The sequence below is a fragment of the Phalaenopsis equestris genome, unplaced genomic scaffold (genome assembly GCF_001263595.1).
Source record: "Phalaenopsis equestris unplaced genomic scaffold, ASM126359v1 Scaffold217653, whole genome shotgun sequence".
NCBI classification, from domain to species: domain Eukaryota; kingdom Viridiplantae; phylum Streptophyta; class Magnoliopsida; order Asparagales; family Orchidaceae; genus Phalaenopsis; species Phalaenopsis equestris.
This window is the reverse complement of record NW_018236151.1, coordinates 160,428-182,964: the sequence shown is the minus strand read 5'-3', so window position 1 is coordinate 182,964 and position 22,537 is coordinate 160,428. Positions and strand designations below refer to the sequence as shown.

The window sequence follows — 22,537 nt, the reverse complement described above, 5'->3', positions numbered from 1 at the left end:
AAGAGCTATGGCAAATAATGTCCAACGTTGCATATCATTGAAAGTTAGTAAAAAATACAACTTGTATTTTTTTTTTCATGAGTTGTGGCTTAATGGGGAGTCCTTTTTCGAGAATTTTATGAATAATGTGATATTCTGATTTGATCCTAATACTAGAGTTCAAGAACTCATTGTGTCTGTTCATGGCTTTTGCCTATTGCCTCTGATATTTGACTTTGCCTCTTGCATTCAACATATTTTTGAACATTCATGTTTGGGGTTCCTCCTTCAATAATTACAGTTGGCTGTGCAAAAGCTTCTTTTACATATTAATGATTTGTCTTATTCTCTTGAACCACAATTTAATTGGAAAGAATTTGTTTGGTTCAAAGACTATGCTCTTAAAATATGCTATACTTGCTTGAAAGATTCTTATACGTAGGTTGAAAACAAAAGATGCCTTTGCTTATTGAGGCTTTACCGCTAATTTTATTTGTATCATTTGCAATGAACTCAACGAATCCATCTCTTATTTATTCTTCTATTGTTCAACATTTCGTGCTATACTCAAAAATTGCATTTTGCTAGAAATTTCTTTCATATAGGCTACTCTTTTGTTGAATTCTTTCTCATGTGGATTGTCTTCTTTGCAATATTGCGAATATTTTCTTTCTGCTCGCTATTCACACAACAGCTCATTACCTTTTGGTTGAAAGGAATTACATAAATCTTAGTAATGGTAACTCCTGTATTGAAACATAAGTGGAAAAAGATCCACCTGGATATTTGACTTACAAGCTAGAGGATTGAAATTAAGAGGAGATTTTAGAAGTTTTCTTGGTTTAGATGACTTTTTTGCCACATGCTCCTGCAGTTCTTTGGATTTTGGTTGCTTCCACATAGTATTGGATGTAACATTCTGTTCACTGTATTTTCTTTTGGGTTCTATATTTGTCATTGTTTTGTGTTTGGTTTCTACTCTTGCTTTTTATGCTGAAAGAATGGATTCTTTTGCTTAATTGGCTGCTTATTTGTGAAGGTGTACATGCAGTTTATCTGTTTGAGTGCTAGGTTGAGACCATTAGTTTATTTATAAATGTGGTTCAATCAGGCGGCTTTAACTTTGTCTCTTGAGTTCAAACAATCCTTGGATGTGTTCCCTTGCCTTTGTTTTGCTGCCATGATTTTGGAAAAAAATTTATATGGGCGTCTTGCAGTTCTTGGCTATCCTCATATTCGTTTTTTTTACTGCTTGTATTGCTGCCTTGTACAGTTCCTTTTCATATACTTTATTGTTGATTGTAGTCTGTGAGAGCTTCTATTTCTTTTTCTGTATCTCCTGAATGAGAACTTATACTAAGTTAACTATTTTTCATCTTCTTGGATGCACCTTTCTATTCTAGAGGATCTTATTTTATTGTGATGTCATTTTCTTACATGTCAACTTATTGTTTGTAATTTTTCTAAGTTAATGCTATTTGCTGGGTGTGGCCCTCATTTTTTCCTGCCAATATATATATAGATATATATATATATATATATTGCTTTCTTTTTTTGTTGGGTTTTTGCCTCAGGGCCCCCTTTAGCCTGTGCCACGGTAATCTCACGCTCGAAGGAGTTCGCTCCTCCGTTTCGTCTTCCGTCATCTTCGGCTGTTTCGTCGAGCTGCACACTCCAATCTAATCCGTCTTCGGTTGTTTCGTCGAGCTTCGTTTTCTGCTCGCATCTTGCAGGCGCCCGAAGACGACGAACTATTCACACGCTGTCTCTTAAACGACGACGCACCTCTCTGCTCGCATTCGCCTGCCCGACAAATGTTCCTGTTCTCACGTCTCGCAGAAGGACGCGACTGTTCCTGCCAAGCAGACGATTTCTTCTCGCATCCTGTTCGCATCTTTGCGGCCCGCCAGACTATTTATGTCCTGACCGTGACCATCTTGTGAGAGAGATGACCTCGATGCTCCGTTCCTATGCAAATGTTCTTGCCGGCGGCTTGCCCTTTCCTGCTAGTTCCCCTCCTTCAGGTTCAGCGTCTGGTTTTGCTATCGGTAAGCCCTGCAATATTCCAGAATCTTTCCACGAGGCTCTTGAAGGTGGATGTGATCACTCTTTTATTAAAAAGCTTGGAAAAAAAAATGGGAAGCCTGCACTTATTCTCACAGAGGCTGAAATCGGTACTCTCGCATCCTCTTGGCGTTTTTTCGCTTTTCTCTAGTGGGGAAATTTTTTTATGGTCACCCAAAACTTGAGATCATTAGGAAGGAGTTTGATGTTATGAAACTATTGGGCAGTTGGAACATTGACCTACTTGACGGTAGACATATGTTTATTCAACTATCTCATGATGTTGATTACACTCGAATTTTCTCTCGAAAAGCTATAAAGATTGACAATCGTTTTATGAAAATTCAAAAGTGGACTGTCGATTTTGATCCAAAAGCGGAGTCCCCTATCATTCATGTTTGGATAAAGTTTCCGGGGTTAAAATTACATCTGTTCAACATGAAAATCCTCAACTTTTTAGCAATTACTTACGATAAGTCTTTCAAGGTGGATAGTCCTACGCTTGCTGTCACTAGATCTTCTGTGGCTTGTGTGTTAGTTGAAAGAGATATCATTCACCAGCTCCGGATGAGACATAGATTGACACTATTCGCAACGGTTATTGACAAAAGGTTGAAATGGAATCACATCCTCCTTATTGCTCTTATTGTAGTATGTTTGGTCACAGCTCTACTATTTGTTATCGTTTGCATCCTCATCTAAAACCGAATATCAGTAAAGAACAACCACTTATTATCCCTGTTGAGAAATGCAACCCGATCCTCTTCCCAACACCGCAGTTTCTGAGGAAGAACAACATACTACAACTACAGATCCAGTTGTGCTCATACCACCCACTGTTATTGAAGAAGACTCACTTACATGCCAAAACACACAAGAGTGCTCCTTTGATCCAATAACTGAGCATCCGGTACAACATGTAGTTGCTTCTAATGTTCAACAATCTGCACATCTCCAACACACATTAGACCAAGATCAGGTGAGTCAATCTTCGGAAATCAATCTTCGGAAGAGGAATGACAGGTCTATTCCAGGAGGAAGAAGAAGAATGGAGGCCGACTTCAGCTCAGGAATATTTTGGATGATACATTGGTTACTACTGACAATAACCATCATCTTACCAACTTATTAGCTTGCTCCTTTTCTAGAACCAGAGACAGAGACAAAACCAAATTGGGTTGCTCTCTAGCCACCTGATACTATGTATTTAGCATTTCTAGGCTTTTTCTTTATGTCTCTAATGTAATTTTCAGTATTTTATAGTTTTGGAACCCCTTCTGGTTTTGATGTGGATAGGGGGTCATGTTTGGACCTTCCAACACATTGTTTCTGTATCTTTCTTTCTAGTTAATATATTAGCTTTTTTGGGTTTCCAAAAAAAAAAAAAAAAAAAGATGTATATATATATATATATATAGATGATTTCAATGTGTGTTGCTTTTTCTCATGATGCAAAATGCTTTTTGGTTGAGGTATTTTCATCAATACAGGATTTTCTTCACCTTAGTTGCTGCTGTTTTCATTCTTGCCACCAGTTATTTCTATTCTGGTTTGTATGAGTTGATTTTAAGTAGGTTTTTTAAAATTATGTGATTCATTTACCCCATCTATAATCATTTATTTCAAAAGTATAAATACCTTTGTTTATGTTTATTTATCAGTTCCTTTATTTTAATTGTTTTTAATGTGAAAACTGTGTATGACAAAATCAGTCTAAGTTGGGCGGCCACTATAGTATAAATATTTTTGAAGCATGGACTTAGTTCCACTATTAGCTTAGTGATAACTCTGTAACTAATTTTGATGATGATTTTTTTTTAAATCTCAGATACCTTTCATGAGGTCAGGAGGAAGCGTGAGAAGCGAAAAGAGGTAGCACTTTCATTTCTGTCATCCCTTCATCTTATAAATGCTTGTTAGGTTCTTTACTTGCTGATAACATGCTAAGAGTCTATTAGTCATTCTTCTTCCATTAGTAATTGTTTTGTACCTCTTCTACAATTTTGCCTCTTTTCAGTATCTTGAAATCCAATTGCAAAAGTAAAACTCTAGGGGGGTGTTTCGCTGCAGGCATGATTTAATGTTAATAGGATTTAGTAAACCCGGATTTATTAAATCTACCTCTTTGTTGGATTTCTTAAATCTGGATTTAACATGAATCGAAGGTAAGGTTTGGAACTTAAATCTGAAATTTCATTAATCCACTAACTTGCATTTTTTTATGTTTGACTTGATTTACTAAATCCTATCATAAATTCTGTTAATATGGCGTTTCCAAGCACACCCTAGGAGTTACATTTTGGTAGAAAATTGCTCTTTGCACTGTTCTTTTTTTTTGGCCTATAATACTTAAGAATTTGGGCTTGAAATATTTTTTTTTAGCCCCTGTAGTAATCTACAAAGCTTATCTCATTCTTTTTTTTTCTTACTTGAAACACCTGAGAAAATTCTCATTGGCTTCTTGTATGCATCTCCTAGTTATTTGTCTGTTAGAATGTATCCTTTATATGGTTGGATTTAGATTTTTTTAGCACTTATGCTTCTTCTATTGTAATGATTAGGAAGTTTAAATTTACTATATCCAGGGAATTCCACATTTCGGTTTGAGGATTATGCAAGATAACTAGATCTTTATTTCTATTTCTGTTTTGAGTGTTGGCGCTTCCAAGGATGTTTGGCTTGGTTTATAAGCGATGAATTTTAATTAAAATGCTGCTTCTTTGTTTCTTCTTTGTTCTTACTCCTTCATTTGCCTATAAATTTAATTTATTTTATAAATTTTTTCTTTTTTATTTCAAAGAAACGTTTTCCATAACAAGTTAATCTAATGAATTGTCCACTATTGTTACCTTAGCAGTAAATATAAAATGACGCATAACTTATTTTTTGTATTTGTAAGAACTCTCTAGTAATGATTTTTAATGTACTGGTAAGAACCAGTGTTAATGCTTAGCAAACGGTGAATTAAGTTTTTTCACTAAGAATGAAAAGCACAGGAATTTGATATGAAGAACAAATCTTAGTTTACTCATATATTAGATTGTATTATTTAGTAATATACACTGGTTACGTGATGCTGAGTTCACGTTAGTTGGGATTATGCAAATGATGTTAATGATAGCAACAGTGGCTATTATTAAGGCCAAACTAGTTTATTCACATAGATTTTGCAAGTTAAATATGGTGAATGGATCCTCTTTTTATCACTGGAGTAAATGCTTTTGGTTGCCATACATAACCTTCGATGGTGCAACTCTTAGATTTAATTATTGTCACTATGAATATTATTTTGAAAATTCAAGTGATTTGTTTTTCTTAAAGAAGATCAACTAATTAAAAAGGGTACATTACATGCTTTACTTCAGGCTTAGCTATTTTAGCAGGATTATTCATAGTGTCCAAGAAATGAGTGAACATTCTCTAGACAACTCTTAGATTTAATTATTGACACTACAAATATTATTTTGAAAATTCAAATGATTTGTGTTTCTTAAAGAAGCTTAACTAATTAAAAAGGGTACATTACATGCTTTCCCTCAGGCTTACCTATTTTAGCAGGAATATTCATAATGTCCAAGAAATTAGTGCATTCTCTAGGCATAGACAATGCAGATTTAAGTTCAATTATCCATCTTTTATTCTTCTTTTATACTTTTGGCCATTTTTCTGGATGAATATGCCCCTTAAACATTTTGAAAAGTGGCTGTTGCTGGTTTTTGATAACTATATAGTGTCGAGTATTGTTTAATGGAGTGAGTCTACAATTCACTGGTGATGGTAGGCTACCTGTACATCATATATGCTCAAAGTCATTCATGGACCCAAACTTCCTTTTCTTGACCTTACAATATTTTTTTATTCGATTACTTCCTAGAATTCCAATTTCACGTGACCCAAAATAAGTAAATGATGTTTGCTCCCAACAAAGTTAATGAAATTGACTTAAATTTGTATGCCAAATTGTGACCTCGGATGGGTATTATAATATCAGTACAACCAATCCGAGGGACATGCCTATAATTTACCCATTAGTGAAGCATATCTTAAAAAATCTGATTTTTTTCCCTTCAAATTCTTAGAAAAAATTAGAAATTACAATGGAAGAAGGGTTTGGCTATTTACTATATGAAATGAAAGAAAGTTGGTGTCTTTCATTTAAAAAATATAATATATTCTTAATTTAGTTATCTTTTAACGCTTGAGCTTCTACAACAATTTTATTCTTCACTCTAAAGTGCATTAAAATCATTTCTATATTCCCATTGTCTATTAATTATGTAATATTTTTAAAATCTTGTAGCAGCTACAATGTGTTGTTTATTCTGTACTGCCGAGGTTTTTGTTCAAGTCATGAATTGGTCATGACCGAAATCTTAATTACCATGTTTTAAATTGCTTTCTTCAAGTGGATGACCAATGACCTCTGGCGACAACTCTTGTTAGAATATAGCCTAAGACAACTTCACATGCATTCTGACCTATGAATTAATTTTGTTCAGTTTCATATGCTCTATTTTTTAATCCGCATTTTAAGTGTTATTTTTAACCTTCAACCTTTATCTATCCACCTATTATTTTTACTAGTCGTTATGAATTAGTGGATTTTGTTCTTTGTCACTCATACTTGAAAAGCATTCATTCTAAGAGGAGTTTGAGTTTGGGTTCTCCAATATTGCCTTTGTTACTTGCCATTTTTTTTGATGTTAGAATTGTTACAGAATCGTTACACTGAACTTATGCCAGATATTTTGCAATGTTATGTTTGGAAATGCTTTGGCTAATTGTTTGGTAATAAATGTGCCGTACTACTACACCTCTCAAAATTTCATCCCATGCTCACTCAAACTTTTACTATGTGCAAATTGTTTTTGAAAAAAAAAAGTGTTGATCACGAGATTATCTTTTTATTATACACAATTTTGGCTGTAGATTAGTAATGTAATTGTTAAATTGAGATTTATTGAAGAGATGTTTGCCAATGTGGCATGAGTTTTTTGCTCAAGTATTATGCAAGCGCTGTTCCAGCGATTACCAAGCTTTTGTTCAGTTCTATAGCTGCATGGGTAGTCTATCAAAGTCATTTTTTTTGTTAAGAATTTTTATTACTGAAATTTTGTTTAATATTGAGTTCCGTAGTTAATTACTAGCTATTTTCTGTGTATAGTTACTCATATTCATGTATGTCTCTGTGGTTTAAATACTCAATGATAGTAACATTTTTTATGTTGTATTCCACATCACATGAATTTGAGCACTTTCTAAGTTTTTTTTAATTTGTTATAGATACATATATGTAAGCTTGACAAAGTTTAATTCTAAATGAACTTATTTTTAAGACCTGATTTTGCATTTGTGACATTGCCAAAGTACCAGATGCTATATTTGTTGTCATTTTTGATGCTCATAGGAGCTAATGGTTGCATATCCACAGAGCATTAGAGAGGCTACTGATAACAACTGGAGGCCAGGATCACAAGGGCGCATTGGTAGAACTGTTCGAGGAAACTACAATTCACACTATGCATTTCATGGTATCCTGCTCTATTTTGTTGAAATTTTATTTTAAACCATCAATTTTAATCATTTGGTTTCCTTAATATATGATGTGTTAACTTGTAAAGATAGTGTTTTTTTGTTTATAATTGTAATGTCAAAATTATCCCATGCACCATTCTTGCGGTTGACAAATGGTGTATTTTCATTTTTTATCTTAAATGATGATTATTGATGTGTTTGCTGGGTTCCTTGGGTTAAGTGATAGAGAGAAGATTTTATGATATTAGGAAAGACCCTGTTAATTTAGAACATGTAAGAATTTCTTTTTATTTTTGATATGGAGAGACTTTTTCTTTTATTACTATAGAAGGCATGAAATGCTATGTTCTCATCACCCTTAGCAGATTCTGGTGCTGGAAGGAACACGAGTGCAGTAAAGGAGAATGGAATTGCCCAAGTCAGGGACAAATATATTACGTCTTCACACAGTACACCGAACACAATTTTTAAGGCTGCAATTCCAGAGACGAGGTCAACTACATATAAGGCAAGGTATAATTGTTTTTCTGTTAGTTGATGGTTCTATATTGCTGTTTCTTTAATTTAAATTATTATTATTTTTATGTCTAGAATAATATTTCTTCGTTAGTTCAACTTTAAAAATTGGCAAAAGCACAGTACTTTAAATAAATGTAGAGTTTAAGTTTTGGAGAAGGCTGTTCAGAGCTTCGACTATATTTCTCTTTTTAACCTAAGGAAGAATAATTTTTTTTTTCCGTTGAACTATTATTTCTAACTGGGATATCTGGTCCATGATAGCATGCTCTACTACACATCACCTTATTTCTTTCACAAGAAAAGAAAGAGCCTCTTAACTGGCATAGGCTATGTACAAGATATAGATTTTAGTTTTTTAAAATATATTTAACGTATTTTAAAGATTTAATAGATATTATTAGGCATTTTTCTAATTTATTGACTTCTTAATCGTTCAAGGTGTACGTGAATTATATGCCACTTGTGGGAATACAATTTTGACTGATTGTGAAGCTAATGTGTATCTGGTTTATCTTATTTGTTGTAGAAAGACTAGTTATGTATTTGATTTTTTTTTTATTGTTCATTTTAATAAACTTTTCGTTTAAGAATTTTTTATTGTTGTCATTCTTGGGCGTTGCAGTAGCAATAGTTTCTCACCATCATTTAAGTTAATTAATTCTTATTTCCTTGCTTTTGTTAACCCTTAATGTTGCAGTAATATTCTACTTCCTAGGTTTATACTGAAGATTTTCCATTTCAAAATCAACAAGTGTTCTTATGAAATTTTCTAAAATAAATACAGATATCTTTTTGTTTTTAAATGGTCTTTTGATATATGACACTGCATCTTTTGTGATGAATTAGTTAATCGTGGCTATTTTAATTCACCCATGTGCTACCATGTGAAATTGTGAGGACATGCTTTTTATTTGTTCGCTGAATTTCTGTAAGTTCTTCCCATTATATTTAAACGATTTGTAGGTAGAAAGCTTTATTCTTTTGAAAGATGTCCTGTTTCTCCTGCCAATATTATTAAGACAAGCATATTCTTTCTTCTGGCTGACTACTTAAAAATTTTTTCCCTACTAATTGTACAACAATGCCATCCCGTTCCTTTTTTAAATTAAATCTATATCATCATATTCTTTAATTAAAGCTATAATATGCTTGACTATACTGTGTGCACATCTAATTGTTACCTGGATTTGGGCATGCTTGGCATATTCAGATCGGCGGGTAATCTGCCTAATGGACTAAGCAAAACAAAGTATAATTTGCCCAATGGGTTGAGCAACGCAGGCCGTTTATCAGCTGATGATTCAGGATACCGTGGTGGGCTTTCAGTTAAAGAAACAGCAGTTGAATCTAAGACGAGTGGAATTTCTTTTCAGAAAAAGATCTCAGCTCAAAGCACCAATCAGGTGTCATCATCTCTTACCTCAGCCTCTTCTGCTGGAGTTAATGCCCCAAAATCAGGACCAGTTCTAGCTCCATCGTTTGGTTTGAGCATTCCAGTGTCAGCGGGTCCTGTCAAACAAAAAGCAAATACTGACTCAGTTATTTCTAGGGATGTTGGTGGTTCTGAGTTGTTATTCGTTGATGAAAGAGATGCTTTGGAAAAAAAACATTCTTTTGGAAATAGCCGAATTCATGGGAACTCACTGGATGTTGAGAAAACCCTGCTGCATGATTCATCCCAGTCCGCACCTTCAAATGCTGTTGTTGGTTCCTCCAGCAGTAGGCCATCTAGTAACTACGGAAACCGCTCACAACATGCAAGTGCTCCTATGAAGGGTATTATTCCCTGCTCATACACATTGTAACTATTTATGTTTATTTTCTGAATAGCATTATCTGCTATATAGCCATTATACTGTTTGCTTACCCCAGTGACAAGTGAAAAATCAATATTATGCTCAATTTATCAGGTGGATATCTTTTTTCTCTAAGCGATCCAGCCAGACACACCTGCAGTTTGCTAAGGTTGTAACTTGGTTGAGCTTGATCAAGCTTAGCTCATTAATTGGCTCCAAGGTTATTGAGCCAGTGATCTGTGCTTGAGTTGCCAAGTATTCTTTTTGAGCTCTTGATAGAGCTTGGTTTGTCTATTTGATAAGTTGGCTAGTATATGTAAGCTAAATAAATTTTAGGTATTTTGTTTTAATTTATTCATTTCTGTAGTCAGCAAATAAGATTTTTAAATAAAAGAAATGAAAAGCTAATCTAAATTGGTAACGTTGTTGTGATTTTCTTTCTCCATTTTGGTCACGACCCTCTATTGCCATCTTTCCTTGTAGCTCTCCTTCACCATGGAAGCAAATAGAGTTGGCAAGAGACTCTCCTCCACATTAGAGAATAAAAATGATAAGGATATCAGGATCTTGAGCCTGCTTGCAGGGCTGAGCTTGCTTCTACTTGTAAATTTAATTACTACCGGGAGTATAAATTTTGCTTCTTACCATATTCTATCGAGTGTTATAATATGAAATGCTGGATGTTGCTTTTCTGCTGATTTTTTTTTTGTTTTTTTTTTGTTTTTGTTTCTGGTCACTTCTCTTTTTTTGCATTATGAAAGTTATTATGCTAGTAATGATGGATGGCAAAGATTAAGCGATTATGAAAATGAATTTGAGAAAACTTATATTACAATTGAGTGGCTAAAAAGATTAATATTTAACTGGTTAAAATCACGAGCATGCACTTCTTGTGTCACATGTTCCATTGTTTATAATCATTTATAATAAGGTAAACATCATTCTTTGCCCTTGTAATGCATTTTGATGTTCAGGTGCCCTATCAAAGCAACAAAATTCTAATTACCAATCTAAGGTTTGCAAGGGTGGGCGTGTTGGGAGGTTAGTCATGTTTTAATAAATTAAAAGATTTGGTTATCAGTGTGATAATAAAAACTCATTCTCGTCGTGACATTAGATATGAAATTATCCATTTTTACTAAAAATTGTTCTTTTAGGATTAGTAATGTGAGCTCAAATAAATATATCATTAATTTTTTAATTCTTCATGCTAAAATTTTATCTAGTGAGTACCAATCAATCTGAAACGTGCTTTATTTTATTAAGGGTCCGTTTGGGGCAGCGACAACTTATTAATAAGCTGCTGCGGAGCAGCTGCTACAGAAAGCTGCTGCGGATAAATTGATTGTCTTTTTGTTTTTGCAGTTTAAAAACAATTGTGCTGCAGTTGTTTCTAGACAAATGATCATTCTGCTTTTGTATAGTAATTCTGTTTGCAACAAGACTGTTATACCAATATATTTTATATTTTAGAAGCAAAAATTCACTTTAGAACGATACAAAAATAAAATATTCACTTAACAATGAGTATCATTATTTCTAAAATTAATAAAAAGACTATTAAAATAACATTTAATAATATGATAATATTATTTTTAAAATGCTGACGGCGTATGTCGCGAGCTTAAGCCGTCCTCCAGGGATACTCTCCATGCTCAATCACTCTCAGCGGTGAAATCTTACAGTTTATCTGCCTACTGAAAGAAGTTACAGTTCTCCGTGATTCACCGCAGACACCTGTAGAACTGTCTCCTGTAGCTATATGACTGATGTGAAGTTAGCAGGGAACATTGGTGACAGCGCAATCCTCGGGAGGTATCAGAAATTCTCGAACTCATTTTTCCTGAATAAAAGACATCTCATTAGACATAACATAAGTAAAACTTGTTAAAAGTTGTAATTATTTATAGTTTTATGTAGCCGTGAGGTCTCAGAGAACTTAGCAAATCAACCAACAAATCTGTCACTACAAGAAGACAATGAATCTTATAAAAAATTGGTTATTGCTTACTTTTAACCCACGTAATACCAAACTCGTGTGTGTTGTATATGCATATCACTAAAAAAGTTTGAGAAGAACCTCAAATACCATATCGTCGAAAAGAGAAGAGGAAGTTGGTTATCTTCATTAGAATTTCACATTTGACACCAACCAACAGTGACAAACATGCCATCCAAATGTCTCATCATGGACCACTCAAATCTACCCACGAATACCAAACTCGTGTGTGTCGCATATGCATATCACTAAAAAAGTTTGAGAAGAACCTCAAATACCGCATCGTCGAAAAGAAAAGAGGAAGTTTGTTACCTTCATTAGAATTTCACATTTGACACCAGCCAACAGTGACAAACATGTCATCCAAATGTCTCATCATGGACCTCCCAAATCCACTAAAAGAAAAACAAAATACATGCAAAATGAAAAAAAATACTTACAGCGTATAAGACCCAAACAATCAATATCAAATAAAGATGGAACATAAATAGACATGAATTATATAAAATGCAATTACAATGAACAGTGAATTTTTTCAACAACCATTACAATTAATATTATGATAAATACTCAAATCACCCTCCTATTATTGCATCCGTAATTTGTTCTCTCAATTCTGTCACATCACTTGCACATTTCCCGTCTTTAGTACAGTCTCGAGAGCATCATTTTCAACCTGTGATAAAGATTGGCCAATACGTACTTTAATTCTCGTCAGGGTTATGCTCATGATCCTCGTTCGCCCTACGTAAGTTGATGTCGTTGCGGGAATAATGTCGCCGAATGTAATTGTGGAGAGACATTGTGACAATCACAATTTGGGAAACGGGTAATATGACATATTGGGAAGTATTACTCATTTCTTCTTTCAAACGCCAAAAGTCCTCTCGATGATACTGCGGAAAGAGGAATATCTTTTATTGAGCATTTCTTTTTTGCCTCGCGTGACAATGCTGACTCACTCAAAGTCAGTTATGCGGTATCTCATATTAGGATAGAGCTTAAGATAATATCGTTGTAATAGATATCCAATATCATCTAAATAATATTTACCTGTGTGAATTGCATGATATGTATTGAGGGAAAAATGAATTAGGATGGTAGCTTAGTCTCATGCAAATTTGTGGGTGGATGTGAGAAGTTATAGTTGTTATTTCGTGTTACAGCTTTGAAAATTATGCTGTCATGTACATTGCCCTTCCAATTGGCCATGATAAAAGTGAAGCATATGTTAAAGCCGCATACTGCCATGACATTCTGCGTTAGGGATCCAAACGACTGATGAATGCGATCTTCTCTTTATTTGGAACACGTGCATCAATGTATATTCCATTGATTGCTCCAATACAATTCTAGATTAATAACGAATGGTTACAAAATTATGATATTTATTTAAAAATTGAATGTAATAAATAGGAGAAATTATCTTAAAGTATGACATGTACCGCGCATCGAGTAAAATCTCTGTGGGGGTCAGTTCCAACGTAGGATTTGTTGGTTTTATGACCTATGAAGTAAAAATTATAATTGCATGTAACCGTACTGAGAAGTGTCTGCAAATTGTTTCAGTTGAGTATTGAAACCACTCCATTGCTTCTTGTATTGATTCGTTCTGCGATAATATGTAGTGTTATTGACAACACATCTCGCGAAGTCGTTCTAGCTAGTCATGAAGTCAATGATTTCTATGCAGTTCGTCCAACAAATCGGTGAATATCATCCGTATCATGGGGAACATATTACTAAATCTTGTTGAGTGACCCACACAACTTTTCAACCCATTTGTTGCCAACATATGAGGATTTCATGCAAGAGTAGCGCTCTATGCTCTATGCACGAGTTATAATATTTGTACATCAAACATACGACAACTGCAACTCTTCTTTCACGTCTTTCTCTGGTTGCATTCTTGTATTTTGGTATTGAATTAACTACACATAAGCATCATTAAATTAGCTACAATCATATCAGGTTACGAATAAAATAATAAACATATAAACATCAATGAATAAGTATATAAGGCATGTCCGAAGCAAAATGAAAAATAATAAACAAATATAAATTCCCATGTAATTCTAAATAATAAAAGAAAAAATTCTATCAAATGTTTCTCCTCTCATAAAAATGTCGTCGGTACGCCACCCTACGATCAACGACATCCCAACAACTCCATAAAAAACAAATATAGTGACAAGTCCTCAAAATTTTTTGGATTTGCATTCAGAATTTGTAGAACCTGCTGGACTGAAGTTGCTTGAGATGTGCTGCGGTCATTGCTGCATGAAGTCACAAAATGTGATATCTGACTCCAAAAAAAAATAACTCCCATTTTCTTTTAATTTTCAACCCTCGGATGCTTAGAACGACTCGTGGACTCAAGTTCATGGAGTTCCGGGCTGGAATCTTCAGTGGAATTACCCGATTGGTCGGCTCCCAAATTTTTGAGAATGCCACAAACCCCGTTTCACTAGAGGCATGCATTGTTGTCCGTTGTCACGACAACCCCAAATATACGATCCAACTTCTGCTTCAACTCGGGATCAATTCCAATATATTTAATTTTTTTTGCACCAGACACCACCTACAAATTCATGTAACATGTAGTTAAATTTAAAAACAAATTAAAAATTGTCTAAAATAGGAGAATTTTAAAAAATGCTCACCATAACTCTTTCTGCCCACCACTCGGAAGCGTCAATTGTTTGATTCTCCGGATCCCACCCCAAGCCCGTTGATCAGCACTTCAATTATTTCCAGACTTTTCAATCCTTTTTGAGCTGATCCCACTTGTTGTTAAACTGCATTCTATCGTATCTCTGCCTGTACTTTCCTTAAATTTTATGATAATATTTTGCCACCGTTTCTTATTGAAATATGTTGTGAGCTTATTTCTCAGATCGACCTTCTTGAGGCAAAGGTCATAAAATGTTATTTTTATTTCTTTACCCATATTGCAGGTGAACCAACATCTTTGTTCTTAACCATTGTATTATTAGCATGAAAAAAAATTAATTAACATAAATAAGAATGTCACTATATCACAAATCAAAGAAAAATCAGAATGCCACAATATCATCACCACGACCTTCACATCAACACCTCCACACACAGGCCATCATGACACTAGCACCTCCACTACACCACCAACACCACCTCCACACACCATGACCTCCACAAACCGGCACCACCACACCACCAACAGCACCTACACATACCGGACACCAAACACACTGGCAAATCAAGACACCAGCACCTCCATCACCCCACTAGCACCATCTCTATACTCCCAGACCTCCACACACCAACACTATCACACCAACAACACCACGTCCACACACTAGACACCAAGCACACTAGTACGTCAAGACACCAACATATCCACAACATCACAGCACCACCTCCACGCAACAAGACCTCCACAAACCGTCACCACCACACCACCAACACCACTTCCCCACACCACCAACACCACTTCCCCACACCAGTCACGAAACACACTAACACATTAAGACACCAACACATCCACCACGCCACAAGCACCACCTCCACACTCCAAGAACTCCACACCATCAAAACCACCTCCACACACCACAAGCACCACCTCTACACAGCAAGTCCTCCACACGCTAGCACCACTTCCACACGCCAGACGCCAAACACACTGACACATAAGACTTCACCACACCACAAACACAAAGACGTCCACACACCAGCACCACCAAACCACCACCACCACCACCACCATACCACCAACACAACCTTCACACACCAGACACCAAACACACTAACACATCACGACACCAACACATCCACCACACCATCAGCACCACTTCCACACACCACCACCAACACCACCACCACCACACCGCCACTACCACACCACCACCACCACCTCCACACACCAGAAATTAAATACACTAGCACATCAAGACACCAACACATCCACCCGCACCAAAACCTCTACACACCAAAAGCTCCACACACCAGCACCACCATACCATCAGCACCTCCACCAGACACCAGCCACCAGCCACCAAACACCTCCACCAGACACCAATTCATGTTAAAATCCCAACCCAAATTCAACACATACACAACACCTGAAATAATGCTATTAACAGATCCAACAATAACCATTCACAACAAATAGGGGGCACTACAAAGCCCTCTACAATAACCATCCAATTTTTTTGATGCTTCATCCAGTTTTCAAATTCCCACTGAAATATCAAAATTCATAAAAAATCCAAAGGTCACTACAAAACACTAACCATTCACAACAAATAGATCAAATCCACAAACCGGACAGACCAAATACAAGTCATTCGAAGCATTGCTAACAGCAAATGCACCAAAAATCCAAAGCACACCGCATAGCACAACCATAACAATTATGGATGCCAACTGATATCACAATTCACAATGCGTCAAAAGCATAAACCAAAACCATTATTGATGCAACTTAAAGCATCAAAACCACCAAACCAAGTATATCAAACCGAAAACCACTAAAACACACCAAATGGAGATATAAAAAAAAGGAAACCAATAAGTTTAATGCGCACAACCACACAAAGAAGAGAGATATTGCAGGAGGTGAAGAACAGAGAAGGGGGTGGAAAAGGGAATACCGCACTGAGCCATTAATGCACACAACCACTAAACCGAGTCGAAGAAGAGATAGGAGAGGGGAAGAGAGAATACAAACCCCACTGCAATGACCACCAACCGAAGAAAATGATCCCGCACAGAGGACAGAGTGCAGAGAACCACCAAAAATCGAGTGGAAGAAAAGAGAGGAGAGGGAGAAGAATGTAAGGGTCATCGGAACAACCACTCGCAACAGCAGAAAAATCGCGAGAGAGAGTGTGGTCAAGAGAGAAACGCGAGAAGAGGGATGGGAGTCGTGGGGTGAATAGACAGGCAAGTAACGCAGGCCGCGAAGTTGAACCCGTGACCGTATTTTATAGAAATTTTGTCACAATGCCGCCACAACGTATTTTCCAAAAGGATGAAATGCCGTTTTTGGGCTGCGTCTCGCTAAAGACACTCCGCCAAATGGTCCCTAAGTAGTAATCTAAGGAGATTTTAGTGAGTATCTACTTTTGAATTTTCTTTTGGTTGCTGAATGTTAATCCTTAAAGCTGCATCAGAGATAAGCCATAGTCATTTTAAGCCTTAAAACATATCTGGCCCTATAGCTAAACATGAACTCTCCCTGGCTGGAATTGAGCTATAAACTGATAAACCTGTTCAACTTTTGTGCAGGTTGAATTAGTCATATTTAGTAAATTGATTTACAAATTTTTGAGGTCCCCTTGAGCATGAATATTTTTCTTTCTTTGGATTTTAGGGAGATATTATTTCTGTTCAAATAGTATTCCTCAAAATTCTAAGTGTTTGGTTTTTGATTTTTTTTTGTTGCTAGTGAGTACCTTTTCTGTGCTCATAAATTTACTTGTTTCGTGGTAGGATGTAACTCACAGAAATTCTGTGCTCTTTCTCAGACTTTGTATTTCTTGCATAGAATATTGTCTTTTTTTTTCTTATTTTGTGAATCTTAAGCGTTCTGTTTAACTGTCGTTACATTTTTAAACAGCTGGTCCTGTGATGGAGTGGAAACCTAAATCAACAAATGTAAACTCCATTTCAAGCTCTGAAGTTCGCTGCTGCTCTGGTGTTGATCCCAGCAAAGGGAAAGCAAGGGAAGCTATCTCTTGCTCTTTGAATGTGTCAGAGTCGATGGTTTCTGATATATCTAAAAAAGTTCCTAATTTGGAGGACCTGCGTATTTCAGACACTCAACATGTTATCATTCCAGATCATTTACAAGTCCCAGAGTCTGAAAGAACAGGCTTGAGCTTTGGAAGTTTTGGTCTGAACTTTGGATTGGACATGGGATTAAAGATTGAACCTGAAAAAATTGAATGCCTTGAAGAACCATCTGAGTTATCAGGAAAACTTGAGGAAAATGTTGAACAATTTCCATCCTGGTAAGGTGTTTTCCAAATTTTTGTGTGTTTTATGCTTCTGTCATCCAACTATTATAAGTCTAATAAATAATGCTGGCATGTGTATAGTGGCATATATATATGTACATTGTTCTTTTCTAATGCAGTTTATCTTTCTTTCTCTCCCCCCTATCTCCATGCCCATCTCCACTCTTCTCCCTCTTGGAGTCTGCTATTGATTTCTTTGCTTCAATTATCATAATATTATGTAATAGCAGACCTATCTATAGGTTTTAAACGCCTCATATCATTTCATATCATAAAACTATTGATGCTTCTCACATTTAGCAGATGCTCTCACATTATGAAATAGTTTTTAAGATAAATGGTTAAATTGCATGGATTAACCAAAATAATTGTGCATTGTAGGAATACAGAATTCTTGAGTTATTTTTGAAAAGCTTTTTGAAAATGAATGATACCAAATTAAAATTTTTAGCTTTTTATAACCCACAAATTAATTAATATAATTAAATGAAGCTTTGGTGATAGTTGCATTGTTTGATTAAAGAGTATCCATCGGGTTAAGCATTTATGTTATTTTTTATTTTGTATACACTTCATTTATCAGTGGATCTGTAATAATGGTTTCATTTAAAAGTTATGAGCTCTTAACCTACAAAGCCCGTAGATAGAAGTTCATATGGTTTGATTTGCTTGATTATATTATTTAGTGCAAGATTAATGGCACAGGGCAAGACTTATTATTTATGTGTGCTGCACTTTGTGCTTGTACTCGTATGTGTGACCCCTGCTGCATTAGGGTGTGTGGGCTAGAGCTAGACTCAGTTGCAGTCTCTATTCTTGTTGGTAATCATTTGTGCGAAGTGGTCAATTGCGGATAGTTACCCAAGTCATGGGTGCGTAGTTTATTAAAGATCATTATGCATGAGCTTTAATTGTAAGTTCAATTGTTGTTAGTTGCTTCCAATGATGCTAAGATGATTGTTTCACATTCTTTCGGCGTGAAATCCTATTTACTAATAAATTCATAGGAAAGAGGTAGAGAAAAAAAAAATTGAACATTTGTTAATGTTAGGTTTGTGCAGAGCTTGCAACCGGCTTGTGATATGGGTGTTGATCAGAAAACACTCATGTGGGTGGTGTTGATCAGAAAACACTCATGTGGGTGCTTGATATTTTTTTTCTTATGGCAGAGTTGCTTGAAGCCATGTATTTTTTGTTTTCTTGGTGATAGTAAGTATAATAATTTATTTGTTTAATCTATTTATGTGTTTCCCTTGTACTGTATTGTTGCAATTTCTATGCAAACAATGGCTGAGTTTATGGAGAAAATTGGTTGCTGTGCAAGCTCAGTGAAGTGTACCAAAATTAATGTTTGATCTTGAACCTTGTGATAGACTGTATGATTAGTTATGATGTATCAATGCAGACATGGGGGCATAAACTTGGGACAAATTTATTATTGAAAATGGAGGACACGACAATGCATTGTACACATTATTATAATATTATATCCTAAAAATAAAACAATATACAATATTTACACAAATTTTAAAAATACTAAATGAATTCATATAATAATAAATTTATTCCAATTCATCATAAAATAAAAATATATTAATTTTCTTAATATCTTAAATTTAATTCGAGATAAAATAGTCATATGATTGATATTATAAATTGTTAGGATGAAGTTGAAAAAAAAAAATTATTTTGTAACTATTTAAAAGAAAAAGTATGAAAAATCATAGGAAAATAGAGCAAAATAGGAAAATAAAATTAAAATTAAGTAGCTATTAAGTTGTTTGAGTTATATATTTAAAAGGGTATTGCTGATTTAATTTAAGTTATTTAAGCATGTGTTTTTTAAGTTAAAATTTAATATTTATGATCTGTGTGACGAAGTCGTGTTCATTAATTTTTTTTTTGCTCTATTAATTGGCAAAAACAGTATGTCCGTCAAGTGTTAGGCAAGTGCTTGTGTTCATTACATTCTTCCTTATTGTATTGTTGTTGTAGCATACATGTTGGCATGGTTGTCTCTATTAGCATTTAGCCTGTTAAAATTCACCAATTGGCTTAATGCAATGTGATTATATCTGTCATGGATGGTATCATGCTTAAAAGCACATTTCGACATGTATGTTTTTTGACTAGTTGCTATTTCTATGTTTCTCTGCCATTGATGCTAGGAGAATGCTTGTAAATAAGCTCTCCCTTCCCCTATTTCCTTCCAATAAAAATGAATTGCATCTTTTAAAGTACATTCTCTTGTTTGCAAGTTGCGTTTAACTATCATAAATTATTTTGCTGGATCACAGTTCTAGAGATGAATCCCCTCTTACTGAAGAAAACACTTATTCAGATGATCAGCAACCAGAAATGCCTGAAAATCATTCAGCAAGTGCTATCGAAAGTCTTTCAAGTATTTCTCCTGTTGCAGATTATGATCAATCAACTCCAGAGGTGTCTTTGGCCAAGGAAGCATCTCAACACTCTATTATTCATACTGCGCCAGTGTACTCAAACTTTGGGTTGGTTGCACAAAAGATTGGCAGTCCTTTTCCCGCATTTGAGGCCACAGAAATTCATGCACGGGATACTGCTCGCCTCCCTGGCTTTATTGTCAGTCTTGAAACTCTGGCTTTCATATCTGTTTTTGATTTTTATTTTATGTTTTGCCATTAATAGTTTATGCCTGTATGGATTACATAACATATAGAAGGTACTTCAAGTCAGGTACAACCAGTTGTGGAATACCTTGGAAACTATTTTTCTTCCACTTGTTTTTATTTTTCTCTTTATTTTGTAGCTTCTGATTGCTTTTACATTCTTAATCTTGATAGTTTGCCGTAATATTCATAATTTTTTTACTGTTTGTATTTTGTCATGAAAAATTACAATTTAGTAGGGTCTACATTCTATTGTTTAACAGATTCTATTGATATCTCTCTACATTTGTTGATTCATCTCGAATGAAAATTTTTTCTTTTTGGTTAGATTCATTTTGTTTTATATGAAACTTAGACTATTATTACTCAAGTTTTGCAAGGCTTCAGTTATTGGTAGTGTAATTACTCTGGCCACTTATTTTATATTTGGTTATACAAACTTGTAGTCTTGATTGTTTTTGAAGTTTTTGTATGCATGATATGTTGGATAACTACCTTTATTTTTTTATTTTTGTTCTTTCTGCATTCTGCCTAGCATGACCATACTATGAGGCTAGTTTTGAAAGCCTTGACCTTTATATTTAAGAATATGATCCAAGAATTCTGTTACATGGACCTTGGTTAGTTTGTTCGTTACTCGCAAGAAAGATCAGCATGAATTTTTAGAATGTATTATTAGTTATGTATTTTAAAATGAAGAGTTGTGAGATAAAGAATATTGTAAATCATTGTCAGAGAATTAGATCGGACACCTAAAAGATAAATAAAATTATTTTTATGAGTAAACTTCAATATTTTAAGATTTAGGATGTTCATGAGAAGCAAATTCTATATGGGATAAAGTAGCAACCACTATTAAACAAGTGAAATAATGTACTTGGAGAATAAAAAATAAAAGCTTCTATAAATAAAAATAGTTGGTGGTGTAATAATAATATGCAAGAAAAGATAAGATATAAGTTGTGTTTTGAAAAATTGGTTTTAATGTAAAAGTTTAGAGAATTGGGAAAAATATAAGGTGACCTATAGAGAGTCTAAGTGAATAATTTGTGACGCTAAAAATTTACTTTTAGTGTTATTTATAATAGATTAGATACTAAATATGATGAAAAATATATTTATAAACTAGCTAAACAAAAGGGAAGAAAAGTAAAGATTTAACTCAAGTTAAATGTATTAAAGATAAAAATTAAAATGTGTTTTTTTTTAAAAAAAGATACTCAACATAGGTGAGTGAGCTATTTTCATAAACTTTTCAATGAAATTTCTAAAAATGCGGTTGATTTTAGTGATCTTAATATCGTTAGTAATAGTAAAATATTTTATTTTTATTATCGCATTGGTAAAAAAGAAGTTAAAGTGGCTTTAAAGAATATCAGTTGTGGAAAATCAGTAGGACCTGATGATATCTCAATTAAAGTGTATAAATATTTAAGAAATTTTGAGTTTCTTGGCTTACTAAACTTGTTAATTTTATTTTAGAACTAAAAAGATGCCTGAGGAGTAGAGGAAGAGTATTTTGGTCCCCATTTTTAAGAATAAAGGGGATGCATACGAGCGTGCAAATTATAGATGATTTAAGTTGATGTGTCATACTTTAAAATTATGGGAGAGGGTGATTGAGCATAGGTTAAGACGTGTTACAATGATTTCTCATAATTAGTTTGGATTTATGCCGGGCAGGTCTACTATGGAAGCTATACATTTATTGAGAGGTTTGATGCAAAAGTACAGAGAAATTAAGGAGGGATCTACATATGATTTTTATTGATTTAGAAAAAGCTTACGACAAGGTTCCAAGATAAATCCTTTGGAGAGTTCTAGAGAATAAATTTTTTGATCCCATATATATTCAAGTAATTAAAGATATATACTTGTGCTTGAATAGGAGGATTGACTAAATATTTTCCTATTTCAATTGGATTACATCAACGATCAACTGTAAGACCACATTTTTTTGCTTTATTTATGGATGCTTTTACTAGACATTTACATGTA

General features: G+C 34.6%; 1 protein-coding gene across 3 annotated transcripts in view; it reads left to right on the top strand.

The window, feature by feature from the left end:
• The window catches only part of LOC110037263 (GBF-interacting protein 1-like), a 41,332-nt gene that overhangs the window by 6,152 nt on the left and 12,643 nt on the right, over positions 1-22,537 (top strand). For 2 of the 3 annotated variants that reach the window (XM_020741862.1, XM_020741861.1), the window contains exons 2-7: positions 3,872-3,915; positions 7,475-7,574; positions 7,941-8,091; positions 9,308-9,873; positions 17,492-17,885; positions 20,189-20,492. In XM_020741862.1, the coding sequence (XP_020597521.1) occupies positions 3,872-3,915; positions 7,475-7,574; positions 7,941-8,091; positions 9,308-9,873; positions 17,492-17,885; positions 20,189-20,492 (1,559 nt within the window). The remainder of the gene's footprint in view (positions 1-3,871; positions 3,916-7,474; positions 7,575-7,940; positions 8,092-9,307; positions 9,874-17,491; positions 17,886-20,188; positions 20,493-22,537) is intronic. The other variant, XM_020741863.1, reaches the window with a different exon arrangement.